Source organism: Myotis myotis, unplaced genomic scaffold (genome assembly GCF_014108235.1).
Source record: "Myotis myotis isolate mMyoMyo1 unplaced genomic scaffold, mMyoMyo1.p scaffold_m19_p_3, whole genome shotgun sequence".
NCBI lineage: Eukaryota > Metazoa > Chordata > Mammalia > Chiroptera > Vespertilionidae > Myotis > Myotis myotis.
In genome coordinates, this window is record NW_023416335.1 from 212,542,788 (window position 1) to 212,559,469 (window position 16,682).

At 61.1% G+C, this 16,682-nt stretch overlaps 1 protein-coding gene across 4 annotated transcripts in view; it reads left to right on the forward strand.

Annotated features, from left to right (window-relative positions):
- The first annotated feature begins 3,849 nt into the window (after nt 1-3,849).
- PPARA (peroxisome proliferator activated receptor alpha) overlaps nt 3,850-16,682 on the forward strand; it is a 45,042-nt gene continuing 32,209 nt past the window's right edge. The window contains exons 1-2 of one of the 4 annotated variants that reach the window (XM_036300240.1): nt 3,850-3,949; nt 4,957-5,113. Coding sequence is in view for 2 of the 4 variants with exons in the window: in XM_036300237.1 (XP_036156130.1) it covers nt 4,051-4,575; nt 4,957-5,113 (682 nt within the window). In the remaining 2 variants the exon portion in view is untranslated. Of the gene's footprint in view, nt 3,950-4,049; nt 4,576-4,883; nt 5,122-16,682 lie in introns of those variants that run through there. The other 3 variants (XM_036300237.1, XM_036300238.1, XM_036300241.1) reach the window with 3 other exon arrangements.

Genomic DNA, 16,682 nt, shown 5'->3' on the forward strand with positions numbered 1-16,682 from the left:
TTTTTATTCAGAAAAGGCACTTTCAGCAGCAAACGGCGCAGAGGGAGAAAGGCTATTTCTTGAATCGCCTACATGAAGCTCACAGAAAACTCTCCAAGAAGTTCTCGCATCCAACCGGCTGGCTCAGTGGGTGGGCGTCAGCCTGTGAACCAGGAGGTCAGGGTCCAATTCCCGGTCAGGGTGCAGGCCTGGGTTGTGGGCTCGATCCTCAGTAGGGTGCGTGCAGGAGGCAGCCGACCCGAGATTCTCTCTCATCATTGATGTTTCTGCCTCTCCCTCCCTCTCTCTTCCTCTCTGAAATCAATAAAAATATTTTAAAAAAAGGGGGGGGGGGAGTGTGTAGGACAGTAGCAGTTGCTGGGCCTGAAGAAGGTTCCAAACCCCGCAGACCTGGAGTGAGCCCGTGGCTTTCCCACAGCCACCCCCGCTTCAGTAATGACTAGCTAACGTGCATCACGTAGGCTTGGTTTAGTCTTTGCTGCGATCTGACGGAGCCACGCCACCCTCCTCGCAGGCCACCCATTGCTGCCTGGCCGGAGCCCTGCCTACCGCCCTCTCTCTGCCCTGGAGCGTGGCCCCTCCCTCAGGCCACAGGCTTCTGCACCTGCTACCCGCTCCCCCTCAGAGGCAGGACCAAGACTGACCTCAGCACTACACTCCTGGTCTGCCAGAGACCTCGGGGCTCAGGCCGGGACAGGCTGAGCCTCCGGACCAGACGGTGACCCCGGGGGTACCCTGTAGCCAGTGGAAATGGGGGTGGGGGGTTGGACGCCGGGAGTCCAGTCCTGATCCCGCGGAGACACCTCAGGCCACGGCATGACGTGGTTTCCTCGCCTGTAAACTGGGGATAAACCAGCTGCCTTGTGGGACGGCTGTGAGCTCCTTGGAAAGTGATAAGACTTCGCTACCCGGACCCCCGAACCCCCGGACGCCCGCAGGACCAGGATGGCACCACACACGTGCCCAGGCTCGGCCCCCGGCGAGGTCCGGCGTGGCCAGGGAGCAGCTCTGGACCTGCCCACCGTGCACTGTCCCTTTTCCGCCGTGTCCCCTGCCCCTGTGGACTTCCACCCCTGACCCGAGGGCACACTTCCAGGGAGCAGAGGCCACTGCCCGTCGGTGACCCCGGGGGCACCCCCTCCATTTCAAACAAGCGGCCGGCGGAGGCCTTGGGTGTTCCTGGAACAGGCCTGCCTCGGCCGGGCACACAGACGGCTTCGGGCTCCCAGGCCCCGGAGACACCGCCCCCGAAGGCTCGGGGTCAGCAGCCGGTTCACACTCTGAGCACAGGCGGCTGACACCCCCTGCTTGCAGGTTGGGGTCTCCCCTGCTGCCTAGTGTCAAGTGGCAGGCCCCTCCCCTCCCGGGCTCCTCTGAGTGTCCCCCCTCTTCCTGATTCTCCCTGGGGGGCGGGGGGTGGCTGGGTAGGACTGGGCAGGTCGGTACGTACAGGGGTGGCTCAGCAGGGCAGGGGCTCCGCAGACCTGCCCCCTCCCCTGGCAGCAGGGCCCTCCCCCTCAGCTGCCCTCTGGGAATACGGGCACATGACTCATGGTCTGTCTGTGCGAACACCCTCAGGAGTAGAAAACGTGAAATGGGCCCCGCCAGCGTGGCTCAGGGGTTGAGCATCGACCTAGGAACCAGGAGGTCACGGTTCGATTCCCCGTCAGGGCACATGCCCGGGTTGAGGTCTGGATCCCACTGAGGTGGCCTTGCAGGAGGCAGCCAATCAGTGATCCTCTCTCTCCCTCCCTCTCTGAAATCAAAATATAATAAAAATATATTAAAAGAGAAGAAAGAAATCGTGAAACGGGGCCTGAAACAGCACGGCACGGAGTAAATGGAAGCCGTGGACTCAGGCCTGTGGGCCCAGACGCGCCCACGACTCACGGAGGCTCGAAAAGGAACAGGTGCTGCGCAGACATGCTGTCCAGGGCACTGATTTTTCCCGGAAGTTATGGGGACACTCGCCCGGTCCCTGCACCGGAGGGCGTCTCTGCTCTGTCGAGTTGCCTGCACCCCATCAACGCTAGGGGAGGTCAGCGGGGGGTGGGGGGGCGGCCTCCCAGGAGCTGGGGGCAGGGCGGGTGTCCTTTGTGCCACTTTCTCCTGGGCAGACTGTGTAGCAGGTCCGCGTGGCAAACAGACCCGCAGTCCCAGGGCTCAGGGATGGAGCCGTTTCTGGCCAGGATTCTCCCACGAGAGAAGGCTTGCCCTTCCGTCCACTTTCTACCTGGGGGAGGGGTGGGGGGCAGGCTGAGCATTTATTCAGAAGTGACAAAGTTCAACACATGCACGAACAGCGCGTGTTCACTCCCTGAGGGGGGGGGGGGCAGGCACGCGGGAACATCGGCCCTCTGTCTGCTGGGGGCGCCCACCAGCCTGCTGAACCCTGGCCAGCTGGTTCCACCCGGCGGAACAATGCCCGCCAGGTCTCTCCAGCTGCCGGCTGGACTGGGATCGTGGCCATCGCAGTGCATCTGGGAAAAGGCGCCAACACCCCTGCGTTGGACTCTGGGCCCCACAGCCTGGGGTCTGAGCCTGGGTGTGGCGGCAGCTCCTTGGCGGCTATGTTCGCCCGCCCAGCACCCTGGGCCCCTCCGTGGGTAAATCAGTAACACTGGGGGCCCCCCCACCTGCACCAGATCCAGGATGTCATGTCCACGGCTCACTTTGTAAACTCGGAGATTTAATATAAACATTGGCAAGTGCAATAAGCGTTGGGCTTGTCAGTGTGGGCGTGGGTAGGTTCTGTGGGTGTCTGCGGGGGCGGGGCGGGGGGCAAAGTTCACAGAAGGAGTTTCAGGCACCAGGGAAGGGCAGGCGGCCGGCTGGCCAGGGACCCTGCCAGTGCAGGACTTTTTAGAGGGGCGTTTCCCGCCCGAGTCCGTCTTCCCGGGGAGCTGGCCGCTGCAAATAGAACAGCGAGGGGGGAGCGGGAGCAGGTCAGCAGGAGCGAACGTTCCGGATGCGCGGGGGCTCCCGGTCGCTGCGCGGACAAAGCCGCTGTGCACCCCCTCTTATCCCCCCGGGGGCGGCGGCCGCGACCTCCCCCTGCGCGGCACAGGCCCAGCGCCTCGGCTGGGCAAAGGCAGCCCCCACCGGACGCCCCGGGGAGCGGGCGCGGCTCTAGTTGACAGCGCGTCCCCGCGCCCCAGTCGCCCTGCACCCACCTCGGTCCCTCGCCCACCGCCCGGCACCGCCACCACCTCCACCTGTTGACGCGGGTCCCGGCTCGCTTCCCTTTTTCCTACGTTTTCATCCTGGGGCCCCGGGGACAAGGTCCTTCCCCGCCCGCCCAGCACCCCGCGAACCCCAGAAACTCGAGGGCACGGCGCCTCGGCCCGGGTCTAGAGCGCCCCCCCAGGAAGGTGGGGCCGCGCCAGCCTGGACTCCAGCCCCTCCGGGTGCGCGGGTGGGACCCGCGCTGATGTCCCATCGTGGCGCGTACTCGCCCCCCCACCCCCCGGTGACCTTGCCGTCCCCCGCCCCCCGCCTCAGTTTCCCCTCCCCGGCAGCCACTAGGGTCAAAGGGGTCGGGGGGCGGGGGGAGAGCCCCCGAGAGCGGCCCCGCCCCCGCCTCGTGGGAGCCAATCGGGCGCCGCCATCCGGGGGGTGTGTCCCGCGGGGCCGCGGTCGGGGGCCCGGGGGCGGGTCCGGAGGGCGGGGCGGGGCGGGGTCGGAGCGGGGCCGGGGCGGGGCTTCCGGGCCGCCACCCGCGCGAGCCGCCGGCGCTGCGGGCCGGGCCGGGAGGCCGAGGGGCGGCGCGTGCCGCGGGGGCGCGGCTGGCACAGGCGCGGGAGGCGGCGCCGGGCATGGGCTGGGGACGCGGCGGCCCCACGGCGGGGGCGGCGGGCGGCGGGGGCGGAGGCGGCCGCTAGCGCCGGGCCCGGTGCCGCCTCCTTGGCGCGCTCGCCCGCGGACCCGCAGGCGGCGGACCCGGCCCCAGGTGCTCGCGGGTGCACGGGCGCGCGCGGGGTGTGCGCGCCGGGCCTCCCCGACCCGGGACCCGGAGCGGCGGCGACGGGGGAGGGGCCGGGCCGGCGGCGCATGCGCGGGGCCCGGGGGCGCGGGTTTGTGCGGGGGAGCCCGGGGCCGCCCCCCGCCCCGCCTCCCTCCGGACCCCGGCGTCCAGGGCTCCCCTGGGGCTGGGGGCGCGCGGAGGTCGAGGCCGGGACCCCCGGGACCCCGGTCCTTCGGTGGTTCCCGGAGGGAAGGCCCACCAGGCGGGGCGTCGGGCGCGCTCTCCACTTGGCCCGGTGGAGACTGGGCGTCACCGACGGGAGGGGGCGTTTCCCGAGGTCCCGGGGTCCCCGAAGCTGCGAGCCCGAGGCCCCGACAGCCCGACCCTCAGGGCCGCGCGCAGCGGGGAGCAGGCAGCCGGCGGGCGGGTTGGTGCGTGGCCCTGGTCCCTCCGAGCAGCCGTCCCACTTGCCCCCGGGCGCAGCGGGCGCCCCGGCCGGGCGGCGAGACCCGGGCAGCCTCCGCCGCGGGACACCCCCCCGGAGCCCGGGCCCGGCAAGGCGTCCGCGCCCAGGTCTCCCGGCCCCGGCTGCGCGGCTCCGGGGGCACCAGGTGGTGCTGGCGAAAGGGGAGGGTCGGGGCTCCCCACGCGCACCCCGAACCAAAGGGGACTAATGCACGCCCTGGCTTCCCTCGCTTTTTCGAGTTTCCAGGAGGGACGGCGGCCCCCAATGCCAAGGTCCCTTTAAAGAAAAGTCCGTGGTTGTCCCATGTCGCGGGTTTCACGGGGCTCCCGGGGACCTCGGGGCGTCGCGCTCACCCAGCCCCAGCCCCCTCCCCAAACCAGAGGGCCCCCTCCAATCCCGAGGCTGCTCGGGCAGGGGTGGGGGGTGGGGGGTGGGGGTGGGGGGAGGGGCCCAGGGATTCCTGGGAGCGACCCTGCCACCCCGTTGCCTTTGAAGAAGCGGGTCAGGGTGACATTCCTCCTCCAAGGTGGCGAGCCGCGCGCTGGGGAGAATCCAGAGGACGCCTCGGAACCATTTCCTCCTTCGCCTGCTCGCTGCCAGGGCCGCGGCCCGGGGCCCTGCCTCCTCTGCCAAGGGACCGTGTGTGGCCGGACCTGCTCGGGACCCAGGCGCTGTCCTGCCAGGTGAAGAGGTTTGCTTCCCTCCTGTTTCCAGACCAGAATGTTGAGTGTGGACTCCCGGGGCCCTACAGACCCGCCAGGCGGGCGATGACTGCCGGGCTGCACCCTCGGCTGTGTTGTGGGCTGTGAAGGGGAGGTAGATGGGGTAGATTCCCTTTCGGGCGCTGAAAACTTGCTGGTGCCGGTCCCGCTAGGAACTCCGCTTCTCTGTGACGGGCGGTCCCGCACTCACAACCGGAGGGTGGGACAGGGGAGCGTCCTTAGGTGCCAGCGCTGAAGGCACAGACGCCGACAGGTGAAGAGCTGCTTTGATTCCCGTTTGAATCTCAGGCGGACGGCTTGCCGAGTTCGTGGACAGTGGGCCAGGGGGAGAACGGCCCTGGCTCGGGCAGGGATGCCAGGGACTGCGGTCACTGCCCATGGGCGCCGGGCAGTGAGGCTGGCAGCACTTACCCGACTTTGAAGCAAAAGCCAGTTAATGGATGGTCGGGAAAAAGTTCCTCTTTTCTCATATCATAGACATATAGCAAGTTACTCCATGATCGTAAATAGTTCTTTTTACTGTCATTTGTAAACAGACTTCTTTAAAAAATATATTTTTATTGATTTCAGAGAGGAAAGGAGAGGGAGAGAGCGATAGAAACATCAGTGATGAGAGAGAATCATTGATTGGCTGCCTCCTGCACACCCCCTACTAGGGATTGAGCCCGCAACTTGGGCATGTGCCCCTGCCAGGAATCAAACCTGGGCCCCTTCAGTCCGTAGGCCGATGCTCTATCTACTGAACCGAACCAGCCAGGGCTGTAAACAGACTTTTAAACATTGTATGTGTGCAGGAGAGAGGACAGGGGAAAAAACCATGTGTTTCTTCTATGTAAACTATGTTGTAATCTGAGTTAACTATGAGGTTATGAAAAATGTTTCCACGTGAATACATGTGGTTGTGTTTCACCATTTAAAATGCCTATATAATATTCCATTGTGTTAAGTATTTATCCAACCCATATATATGGATATATAAAAATTTATGTTTTTAAGTTCATTTATTCTGTGAATATAGGGTGTCCCAAAAAAGTATACACATGCTTTGAATAATTATAAAGGCAGTGCTTGTTAAAATACATGTAGTTTTCAAAATGGAGCAATCAGCTGTTACAGTGTGCATACGTTTTTTGGGGACCCCCTGTATTTATTGAGTAGCTGCCACTGAGCAAGGCAGCTGCAGATCTGCTCAGGAAGCCAGAAAATGAAAAAGAGAGCGGCCCCGCCATGTGGCTCAGCCGGTGAGCGTCGACCTACGAACCAGGAGGTCACGGTTTGATTCCCGCTCAGGGCACATGTCCAGGTTCTGGGCTCGATCCCCAGTAGCAGGTGTGCAGGAGGCAGCCGATCAGTGATTCTCTCTTGTCATTGATGTTTCTCTCTCTCTCTCCCCCCGTCTCCTCTCTGACATCCGTAAAAATATTTAAAATGATAAAATAAATAAAAGATTAAGAAGAGAGTTAAAGTTCGTCGTCATCATCTTAAAAGGTGCAGCTGGGGTGCGGAGGGGTGGGGGGAGGGGAGTGCTCTGTTTCTGGCCTGCTGTCCAGGAGCCTCTGTGTTTCACGATGTTGCTTAAGAACCTTTTTAATAATTGTAATTAAACTGTCTCTTTGCTTAGTGTCAGCTCAGCACCCCCAGTGCTCTTCCCTCTGCCCCTGTCTCGCATCCTCTGTATGGGAGGGTCTGTTTGTTCTTAACGGCAAAGGGGCCGGAGGGTCTTCCCTTCCGAGTGGCTGTTGGTGAGCGCTTGTGCGGATGGATTGGTCGCTGCAGTTCGAGGACGCGGCCGTGTGGTGTCTGCTCTGGTGAGAGCCTGTTTTTATGTTTGTTTCTCGGTGGCACGGTATAGAGTCCGTCTTAAATGTTTCGTAGATGTTTCAAATAAAGGCTCGGCTTCTGCCTGGAGGGTGGACGCCTGCCCGTCTGTTGTTCCTGCCGTCTTGGTCACACAGGGCGAGCGGGCTCGCCTCTAGGCCACGCGGCTGGGGAAGATTAGGCAAAGGATTTTGATTTCCCGTGTGGTGTTAGATCAGTGGTTCTCAACCTTGGCTGCACATTAGGATCCCCTGGGAATCTTTTTAAAATCCTGATTTCCAGGCCTCATCCTCTGGGAATTCTGTTTCTTTGTTATGGGGTGGGGCCCCAACATTAGTAACAAAGAAACAGACTTTCCGGAGGATCAGGCCCAGAAATCAGGATTTTAAAAAGATTCCCAGGTGATTCTCATGTGCAGCCAAGGTTGAGAACCACTGTGTTAGATTGTTTTAAGGAAGTGGTCCTCAACCTTCTGGCCCTTTCAATACAGTTCCTCATGTGGTGGCCCAAACATAACATTATTTTCGTTGCTCCTTCATCACTGTCATGTTGCTACTGTTATGAATCGTCATGTAAATATCTGATCTGCAGGATGGTCTTAGGCGACCCCTGTGAAAGGGTCGTTCGACCGCCAAAGGGGTTGCGACCCACAGGTTGAGAACCGCTGTTTTAAGGTAAGAAGCAAGCAGGAGGAGCCAGGCGGCCCGTGGACTGTGAAGTCACTGGCTTCTTCCTCCCGGCTTCCTGTCGCTGAGATTCTTCCGGAAGGAACACGTGTGTGCGAGTTTCCCGGCGTGTGCTGGGGGCCACACGCATGCCGTCCGATTCGCTCGTGGCCTGGAGGTGTGTTCGCGACTTGCTGCGGGAGTTGATGTTAATGACCCGGCACCGTGTGGCGGTGGCTCTGTGCTGACGGGAGAGGTTTGCGCACTGGGGAAAGCGAGGAATGACTCCGGCCCGGCCAGGTGCTGAGCTGCGCTGGCTGTGAGGTCGGCATCAGCACAAGAAAAGGGGTGGCGACCTGTGGTTTGCATCAGGGAAGCCGCTGATGAAGGGAGAGGCGCCAGGCCACTCACCAGAGACCAGGGTCCCTGCCCTTCGCTGCCGCCTCCCGGGCCTGGGCGTCCGGGGCCACCTCTCTAAGCTGCTGTTTTCACATCAGGAGAAGGAGTTCCCCTCCGTTCCCCCCTCAGAGGCTCAAAAGTTGGGCTGCACAGGAGGATTCTTGTCAAATGCGGAAGCCCTGCCCCGCCCTGCCCGCTGCACCTCCCGCGTGGCTGCATCCGACGCCTGCATTGTGGTGGCGCGGACCGTTCTAGGGTTTTCAGAGGCTTCTAGAGAGAAGCACCCCTCCCCGTAGACACGCCGGACGCTTCCGTTTTTGAATCGATAGGCAAATAGGAATCCTGCTCCGCTCAGAACCGAACCGTCACGAGCGGTTGTGGTGTCCCTGAGCGTGGCCATGCCCTTGGGTTTGGTGGCCATACGCCTGGCGTGGGTCCTTCCCTGGCATCTCTGGTCGCCCGGACCACGCAGGGGACCGTCCCCATCCTGGAGGGCCTGGGAATCAGGCTCGCTGCAGTCTCCCCGGGCGGGGCCGGTCCTAGTGAGTCCTGGTCACGGCCCCTGTTACTCTGACTTCCCCACGGAGTGGAACTCAGCCCAGGATGCTCCCTCTGCCAGCGGGTCCGGATGCTGAGCAGGTGCTCTGAGTGTTCTCGGAACAGACCAGTAAGGGACAGAGTTAATTCAACAATATTTGCTGATGAGCCTCTGTTGGGGCGGCAGGGGGGTGAGAAGGACCGACAGCGGGCCTGCCCACAGCAAGAGCCTGTCCCCGTGGCATTTCCACTCCCGCCGCCCCTCAGAGCGCGCGCGTGAGAGCATTCTCCATCAGGACGGCGTGTCCTGCACAGCAGGCCGGGCGTCCACATGCGGCCCCAGCGCGGCCATGTCACCCGGGCGGCGGCGGCGGCAGATGAACCGATTCTGCGGAGTTGTCACTGGGTGTGGGGTATATTGTGCGTTCCGTAGACTGTTTTAGGAGACGGCCTGGGAACCGAATAAAATAAAAGGCTCTTCCTGTAAGATCATGGGTTCAAACTCAGCGGGGAAGGGGTGTGTCTCAACCTTGGGGAGTTGGGGAGCGCTTGTGTTCCACAGCGCGAGGGTCCTGCCGACCCCCCCTCCCCCCCGTGGAGATGAGACCCGAGCGGGAGAAGTCAGACACGGGCTGGGGGGTCGGGGGGGACGTAGGGTGTTTGGCGTCTCCGTGTCCCGCTCTCTGGCTGCCTTTATTCTGCCCTGTCCCTCGAGACGCAGATCCAGGAGCGCTGGTTTCTTCCCGTCAACTTGCTTTGCACTTTGACCTTGGAGACCCCGAGTCAGCCTCCCAGGAAGCATCCCCTTGAACCGTAAGAGTCGGGCGAGCAAACGCAGATGGCCGGCTGCAGCCTCCCAGTGCCCTGAAAGGAGAATGGGGGGAGTCGCTAGCCTGTTGGCGTTCCCTGGCCCCCATTTTATGAGGGACTGAGGCCCCCGGCTTTCTTGCAGCCACTGGTAACTGAATACGCCGGCGGTTAGGCCGTAACCACACCCGGCGACCTGTCCCTAAGCTCCAGCGAGGGAGACCCCGTTACTTAGAGGTGGACGTGTGGACGCGCCCCTTGCGAAACGCTGCTGAGCTGCTGAGCGATGCCGATGCCGGCCTGCGGGGCTGAGCGCTCGGACACCACCGGCTGCGGCTGGTCGGGCCCAGGCTGCGGGCCCGGGGCGCCGAGGGACGTGCTCCTCCACGCGTTGGGTGGGATGTTTCCTACCAGAAGGACTTTTGGAAGCACTTCTGGCAGCCGTCCTCTTGGACAAGCTGACACCCATTCGGCCGCCCGCTCCGGCCGGTGTTTCTCCGTCCTGGATGTGAGCAAATTCGATAAATTCCAGGCGGCAGCCTCGTTCTAGCTCACGCGGCGGGGCAGCCCGACTCTGGGTTCGCGTCTCCCTCGCTGTCCCCTCTTCCTGGTTCCCGCCAGTGCCTTGGGGGTGGGAGTCACGGGGATGATGTTTCTGGGGAATTCTTCAGGGAAACGTGACATTGGTTCCAGAGAGAGCCGGCCTGCAGCGTGCGGCGTGATTGGCCATAGAAACGCGGTGGGACGGGTGCGTCAGGGTTGGGGGGGGGGCTCGGCTTGAGTCTGATGGCGGCCTTTCTCCCCATTTTGAACCGCGACGGTCTGTCTGTCACCGGCTCTGCCGGTGGCCTCCGCAGGCGGCGGGCGCCGAGACGCAGGAAACCGCTGCGCTCGCTCCTGGCTGGGCAGCTCCGTGTGTGGCGGGCCCTTTCCGGAGAGGAGGGCGCTGGCTGCGTCCTCAGGTCGTGACCACGATCCGCAGCCGTGTTGCCGGCGAGGCCCCCAGAGGCAGAAATGGTCTCAAAGTTCAGTTGTGCAAGGCTCTGCACGGGCGCTTCCTGGGCCAGCGCCGCGGAGGCGGGAACAGAGGCTGCGAGGACAGCTCCCTGGGGACCGGGTGCTGGGAAGCCGGCTCCTTGAGAGGCGAGACCCGCACCGACAGGTTGAAAGAACCTGTGTGACAAGTGAGAACAAGACGAGGTGGGGGCGGAAAAGCTGGTGCCCAGAGCGTTCGCCCAGTTCAGGGAAAAGGTTCTAGAAGCGGAGAGAAGGTGGGGCAGGTGCGTGCCAGGCGCAGGCGGGAGTCTGCCAGGGAGAGTGGGGAGGGAGGGGGTGAAGGGCTCCCCGCCCACCGCCCAGCACCGGGGCGCCAGAGGTTGTCGCTGTCGGCCAGGCGACAGGAAGGACGGATCTGCTGGGGTGCTGAGCGGGTGGCGGGAGGGGGGACGTGGACAGCGGGCCCCGCGGGCCGTGTAAGTCTGTCCAACCCCAGCTCTGGAAACGGACAGTTACTACCTTTTCCCCGTCGCCTCTCTGCCCGGATGAGGGAGGAGCCTGACCGCGTGCGCTCCGGTGTCCAGGCCAGAGCCGGAGTGGAGGCGGACATTTAACCACTTCCAAGGCCGGTGACCTTTAACACCCACAGAGGCGCAGACCCGAGGGAAAGAAGGATCTAGAAGGGAAAGAGCAGGCCCGCGCTGACTCTCGGACAGAGGAGAGGGCCGCCCGGGAGCGCCGGTTTGCCGTTGGGAATGAATGAAGCAGCCCTGGGCTTTGTGGGCCGGGAGCCGCTGTCCGGCGGGGGCTGCGGGGCGGTCCCTGAGGACGGAACCCTGGAGGCAGGAGCGGGCAGCGGAATTAGAGCTCAGGGGGATGGAGGTGAGGGTCCGGCCGGCGGCCCTGCGGTGTGACCACGTCACTGCGTTTCTCAGCCGCCGACCTGGCGTTCATGTGCACGGCCCGTGGCCTGGGCCCGGGCGCGGCGCTCACTCCCGACGCGTGTGCCTTCCCCGGGCCAGCGCCGTCCCCGCCCCCCACGCTCCGTCCTCTGCCCCCCCCCCCTCCCATGCTGGATGCAGGCCCCTTGCCACCTCCAGAGGTCCCTACGCCTGGCCGCCTGGCCGCCGTTGTCATGACCTCGGGCCCTACAGCCTGACGTCGCCTGGCCCTCTGACCTCGGGGACTCGGGTTCATCACGTCGGGTCTGAGCTGCCCGGGGTTTTCCCGCCCCCACACCCCACCCCGGTCTTCCTCCCTGTCCCGGGAGCCGCTTCTCACGGGGGCAGTTGCCGGGGTCCTGCCCCAGCAGGTCCAGGGGTCCCCAAAGGTGTGGATGGAGTCGGCGAAGAAGAAATGACACAGAGACAGCGTTCAGTTGATCAGCAGCCTAGCCAGGATCTCCAGCCAGGATCTCCAGCCAAGTTCTGGTCTGGATCTCCAGAGAGGTTCTGCTGTTTATTGTCTTGTTACATCCGTATTTATACCAGTTGATTTTAATCCTGTCAATTTCTATTACAAAGGTTAGGGCGTTTCTTATCTCCATTCCAGGGAGTAAAGATTATGTAGCTTAAGCATGATTGTTTGTAGTTAAAGTGATTAATTACCCGCCTGGCACTTAGTTAAGGAGTTTCATCCCCTCCCTAACTTCAGGGAAAAATCCCTACCTGGGGAAACAACCTTTCTCGGAGAGGTGACCTTGGTTAAAACACACAGCGCTAAGGGGAGCAAACATATTAAGAACAGTATGCCATATACGCCAGGTCCCTTGAAACATATGCTGTGCAGATGTTTCTATCCTGCAGCGACTGTGTCAAGCAGCAAGGATGGACCGGCTTCCGGCAGGCAGTAGAGGCGGGACAAGTGCAGACGGACGGCTGGTCTGGCCTGTGCCTCAGTTTCCCCATCTACAAGTGGGTGGTTGTACCCGGGCATACGAAGAGCCCTGTAGCTGTTTCCGTGCTCATGGCTAACTCTCGGCCTTCCCGGCGCCCCAGGGGGTGGGCAGGCACAGCCCCGAGTCTCAGGGGCCTCCGTTCTTTCTCCACCGGCGTGTCCAGTTTCCCTCATGCATCCGGGACACTCCTGAACCCTGACCCTCAGTCCCTTTCGCCCCATAATCTCTACCGTTGAATCTCAGCCTAAAATTACTTTCTCGGGGAAACCTCTCTAAGCTACGAGGCAAACACCTACCCTCGGCCTCTTCATCTGAAACCCGGAGCGTTGGGTTCATGTGCGTGGCGGCGGGTGCAAGTCCCTGCCCCGTGAGTCGCAGACCCCGGAGGTCGGAGGTCGGAAGCCATCGCTGCCTGGCTCACCCGTGTCCCCCAGTGCACTGCCAGCAGGTCCCACGGGACTGGCTTTGTGAGCCTGCAGCTCCCGTTGGCCCACCCTCCGTGTGAGATTGCTTCAAGGCTTAGCCTCCTGCCCTGCCCGGTGTGCTCAGTAGTTAGAGCATCGCCCGTGCACAGAAGGGCCGCGTGTTCCATTCCCGGTCAAGGGCACGGGCCTGGATCGCAGGTTCGATCCACGGCCCTGGTCAGGGTGCGTGTAGGAGGCAACCAGTTGATGTGTCTTTCTCACATCGATGTTTCGCTCTCTCCCCCCTGCCTCCCCTCCCTTCCATTCTCTCTAAAAATCAATGGGGAAAATACCCTCCGATGAGGATTTATAAAAACAAACACACAAAAACCCCACCTCCCTCAGGAAGCCTGCCGGGACCCTGCCCTGAATCGGGTGCGGAAGTTTTGTCTCTGCTTCTCCTGCCTTTGCTGCGGCCGTTCTCTGCTGAGCACTGTCATTTCTCCCTGAGCCCTGCCTTCCGATGACCTCCGACCTCCGACCTCCGACCTCCAGGAACTCACTCATTCTGCAGAGCTTTACCGGCACCGACTGTGCGCCGGGCGGTGTCGGGGTGCTGGTGCCGGCGCCGCGGGCCCGGGGGGGGGGGGGCGGGGGGGCCCAGGCTGAGCGGCGGCAGCACTGCGGGCGGCGCTTCCTGTGCACCCCGCTGTCCCCGTGCCCCGAACGTGCGGCTCAGCTAGGATTCCTCTTTAAATTCGGCATTTCCTCCCACGGCAGGAGCCAAGTTGGGAGCGCGAACGAAAATTACACAAGACCTTTCAGAACCCAGTTTAATTCTGTGCGTATCTTAAGGGCATTAAGTGCTCAAGTGAAATCCTTTGACCCACTTCGGGCAGCAGAATTAGGTCTTGGGTGGCAGTTCGCGCACGTGCCGTGACCTGTTCCAGGCAGCCTGTGTGCCAGGGCCGCCCTGCCTTCCCTCCGTCGCCGCAGTTCCAGCAGGGAGGCGGGCAGGCCCTCCAGCCTGAGTCTGTCTTAGTCAGTGTGACGATTGCTCTCCGAAAGGCAGGCTCCGGGGACCAGAGCTGGCTGGTGTGTCCTTAGCTGGGCTCCGTTTGGGGAGAGGGAGGCGGAGGAGGCCAGTGCTTCCCTGGACTCTGCACGCTCCTTTCCTGGGATCATAGACCACGAGGGAGGCAGGGCCTCAGGGGCAGGCAGGCTGTGCTCTGTGGCTGGGGTGACGGGAGGGAGGCAGGCAGCTCTGTCCTGCCCGGGGTGTCAGGGGCCCGCTAGGTCGGGTGGGGGCATGGCTGGCTGCCGAGGAGCCTGCGAAATCCTTCTGCCCTCCTCCATGGGCAGGGCCGCCGTCAGCCCCAGGCTCCTCTCCGTTAGGCTCCCTAAAACCAGGCAGGGGGGCTGGGGTGGAGGGTTTTTTTCAGTCACGTTTACTGAGTATGATTTTTTTTTTCTAGTTTTATTTTTTGAGTTTGTCTTTATTGAACTTAGAGAGAGGAAGGGAGAGAGGTAGAGAGATGGAAGCATCAATGAGAGAGAAACATCAACCATGCCCTTGACCAGGAATCGAACCCAGGACCCTTTGGTGCTAAGGCTGATGCTCTAACCACTGGGAACACCGGTCAGGACCAGTGTATGGATGTTTTTGAAGAGCACAAAAATGTTCTTTTTTGTAGGAAGTAACAAGGAAAGAGAGAAATAGCCACTACAAGCTGCAGAGCTGACAGATACTCAGAGTGTGAGCAGTTTAAGCACAATGAGCTGCGAGCCCGCTTCTGACGACGGCGGTGTAGTCGAGTGGAAGCCGCCTCGGAAAGGTGGGGGGTCTTCAGTGTGCGGCGGCATCGGCAAGCTCCCGAGGCGGCGGGCAGGCGCCAGGCTGCGGTCCGGGCCGTGGAAATGTGACATCTGGGGACATTTTGTCCCTGGGATACTGGCCAAAGCAACGCCCCAGGGACGAAGCAGTCCAGAACCCACGCACTTGGAGCACTTCCGTGGGGCCAGGAGTCAAAGCCTGGGATCGAGGGCCTTTAAGAGGGGAAGGCCCTGGTCGACACCCCAGACTTTGGGTTGGAACCTCGAAACGCTGCCCCGAGGAATGCAGGTGGCCTGGGAACTGACCAGCTGCTCAAGGCCCGGAGCCCAGGCGTCTCAGTCCTGGTGGTTGGACGAAGGTGACCCCGGATGGGATGGCGGAGCCCTCGGATGCCAGGCAGAGCCACCGCCTCTCCGAGGGACAGCCTCGCACTCGGCCTCTATTTCCAAGAACAAACTTTCAGATACAGGCAGCCCCCACTTTGCTCGGTTCTGCGATGCACAGTTTAAATGCCGCGGAAAGTTAAACCACAGCAGCCCCCCAACAGCACGGCTGCGTCCCAGTTACCGCCCGGCTGTGTCCGCTCCCCAGCCCACCAATCACCGCCTAGACAGCATGTGCATAGGGACCGGCGGCCAGTCCCCTCGCTGCTTTCAGAGTCGGGCTGTCATCGTCCCGGTGCATCTGCCGTTCAGGCCACAGCAGAGCCGGTAATCACAGCCTCCTTGCCTCCCAGTAAAAAACCCACCTGACGTTTTATAGAGATGGGCGCGCGCAGGAGGAATGGGCCAACAAAGATGAAAACACAGAAAATAAGTGAGACGTGATGATGCAGGAAGTAAAATTCTAATCCAACTTATTAGAAAAAATAGCTGCCCTGGGGAACGTGGATGCTCTGCCTGTGGGAGGCGCTGGACCCACCACGGAGGACCTCGGTAGAAGCGACTTTCACCGTAAACGAGGGAAGTGGAAAAGACGAAGGTGTCCTGGAGGGAGCCCGCCACTCGGTGCAGGGCCAACGCCCAACCAGCTGAGCCACAGCGGCCAGGGCCACGTGATGCCTTTTATGGCCTGGCACCGCCATTCACATCCAGACGGTGCAACAGGACACACAACACAACCAACCAAGCATATGAGGCAAGAAGACCTCATGAGCCAGCAGAAATAACAGATGATAGAAACAGACCCTCATGATTCTAACTGTGAGACTTACGACATGCAAACTTTGAAAGAAACTTGCTTACTATATTCAAGAAGAGGAAAGATAAGATTGGGAATTTGGTAGAGTATGAGAAATTGTACTTTTTACAAAGGACATTGATTTGTAAAATCAAGTAGAAATTATAAAACTGAAAAAACACAACTGGAATCACGTACTCTGTAGATAGATATAACAGCAGAGTAGACACGACTGATGAGGGGATTGGTGAACCATGACAAGTCAGAAGGTACTGTCTAAAGTGATGCACGAAGGGACTAAGGAAGGCCTGCGATGACAGAGTCTCCAGCGAGCAGTTCCAATGTGCATTGATTGGAGGCCTAAGGGCACGAGAGAGAGAGAGAGAGAGAGAGAGAGAGAGAGAGAGAGAGAGAGAGAGAGGAGAGAGAGAGAGAGGCAATATTTGAAGAGATAGTGGTTGAAGTTTTTCCAACATTGGTGACATCAGATCAGAAGTTCAAGAATCCTAAAGAACTCCTAGCAGTTAGAAACAGAAAATCCACACCTAGACACATCATTGTAAAACTGCTGGGGGGAAAGCAAAGGCAGAGGTAATCTTTAAAGAAGCTAAAGGTAAAAAAACAAAACAAACACACCCAATATTTCCCAAGGAGCACCAGTTAGAGAACATTTCTCAGCCAGAACAGGAGAAGCCACAGGAGGACGAGAAGGCGTCTCCGTGTGCTGAAAGCTGGGTTTCTCCCAGGAATACAAGGTTCGCTCAACATGTAAAAGCAGCGAAGCGTCAGTAAACACGAAGTGCTTGGGGACAAAAATGCACGAGACCTGTACAGTGAAATCTGCGAAACATTGCTGAGAGAAATGTGAGAAGACCCGGATCAAAGGCCGGCCGTACCACGCTCGGGAACGGGAAGACTCGCTATCGGTAGGCGGGCAGTTCCTCCCAAGACGGTTACGGATTCCAAGCGATCAGGATCGCGCCTCCGTCTGCCT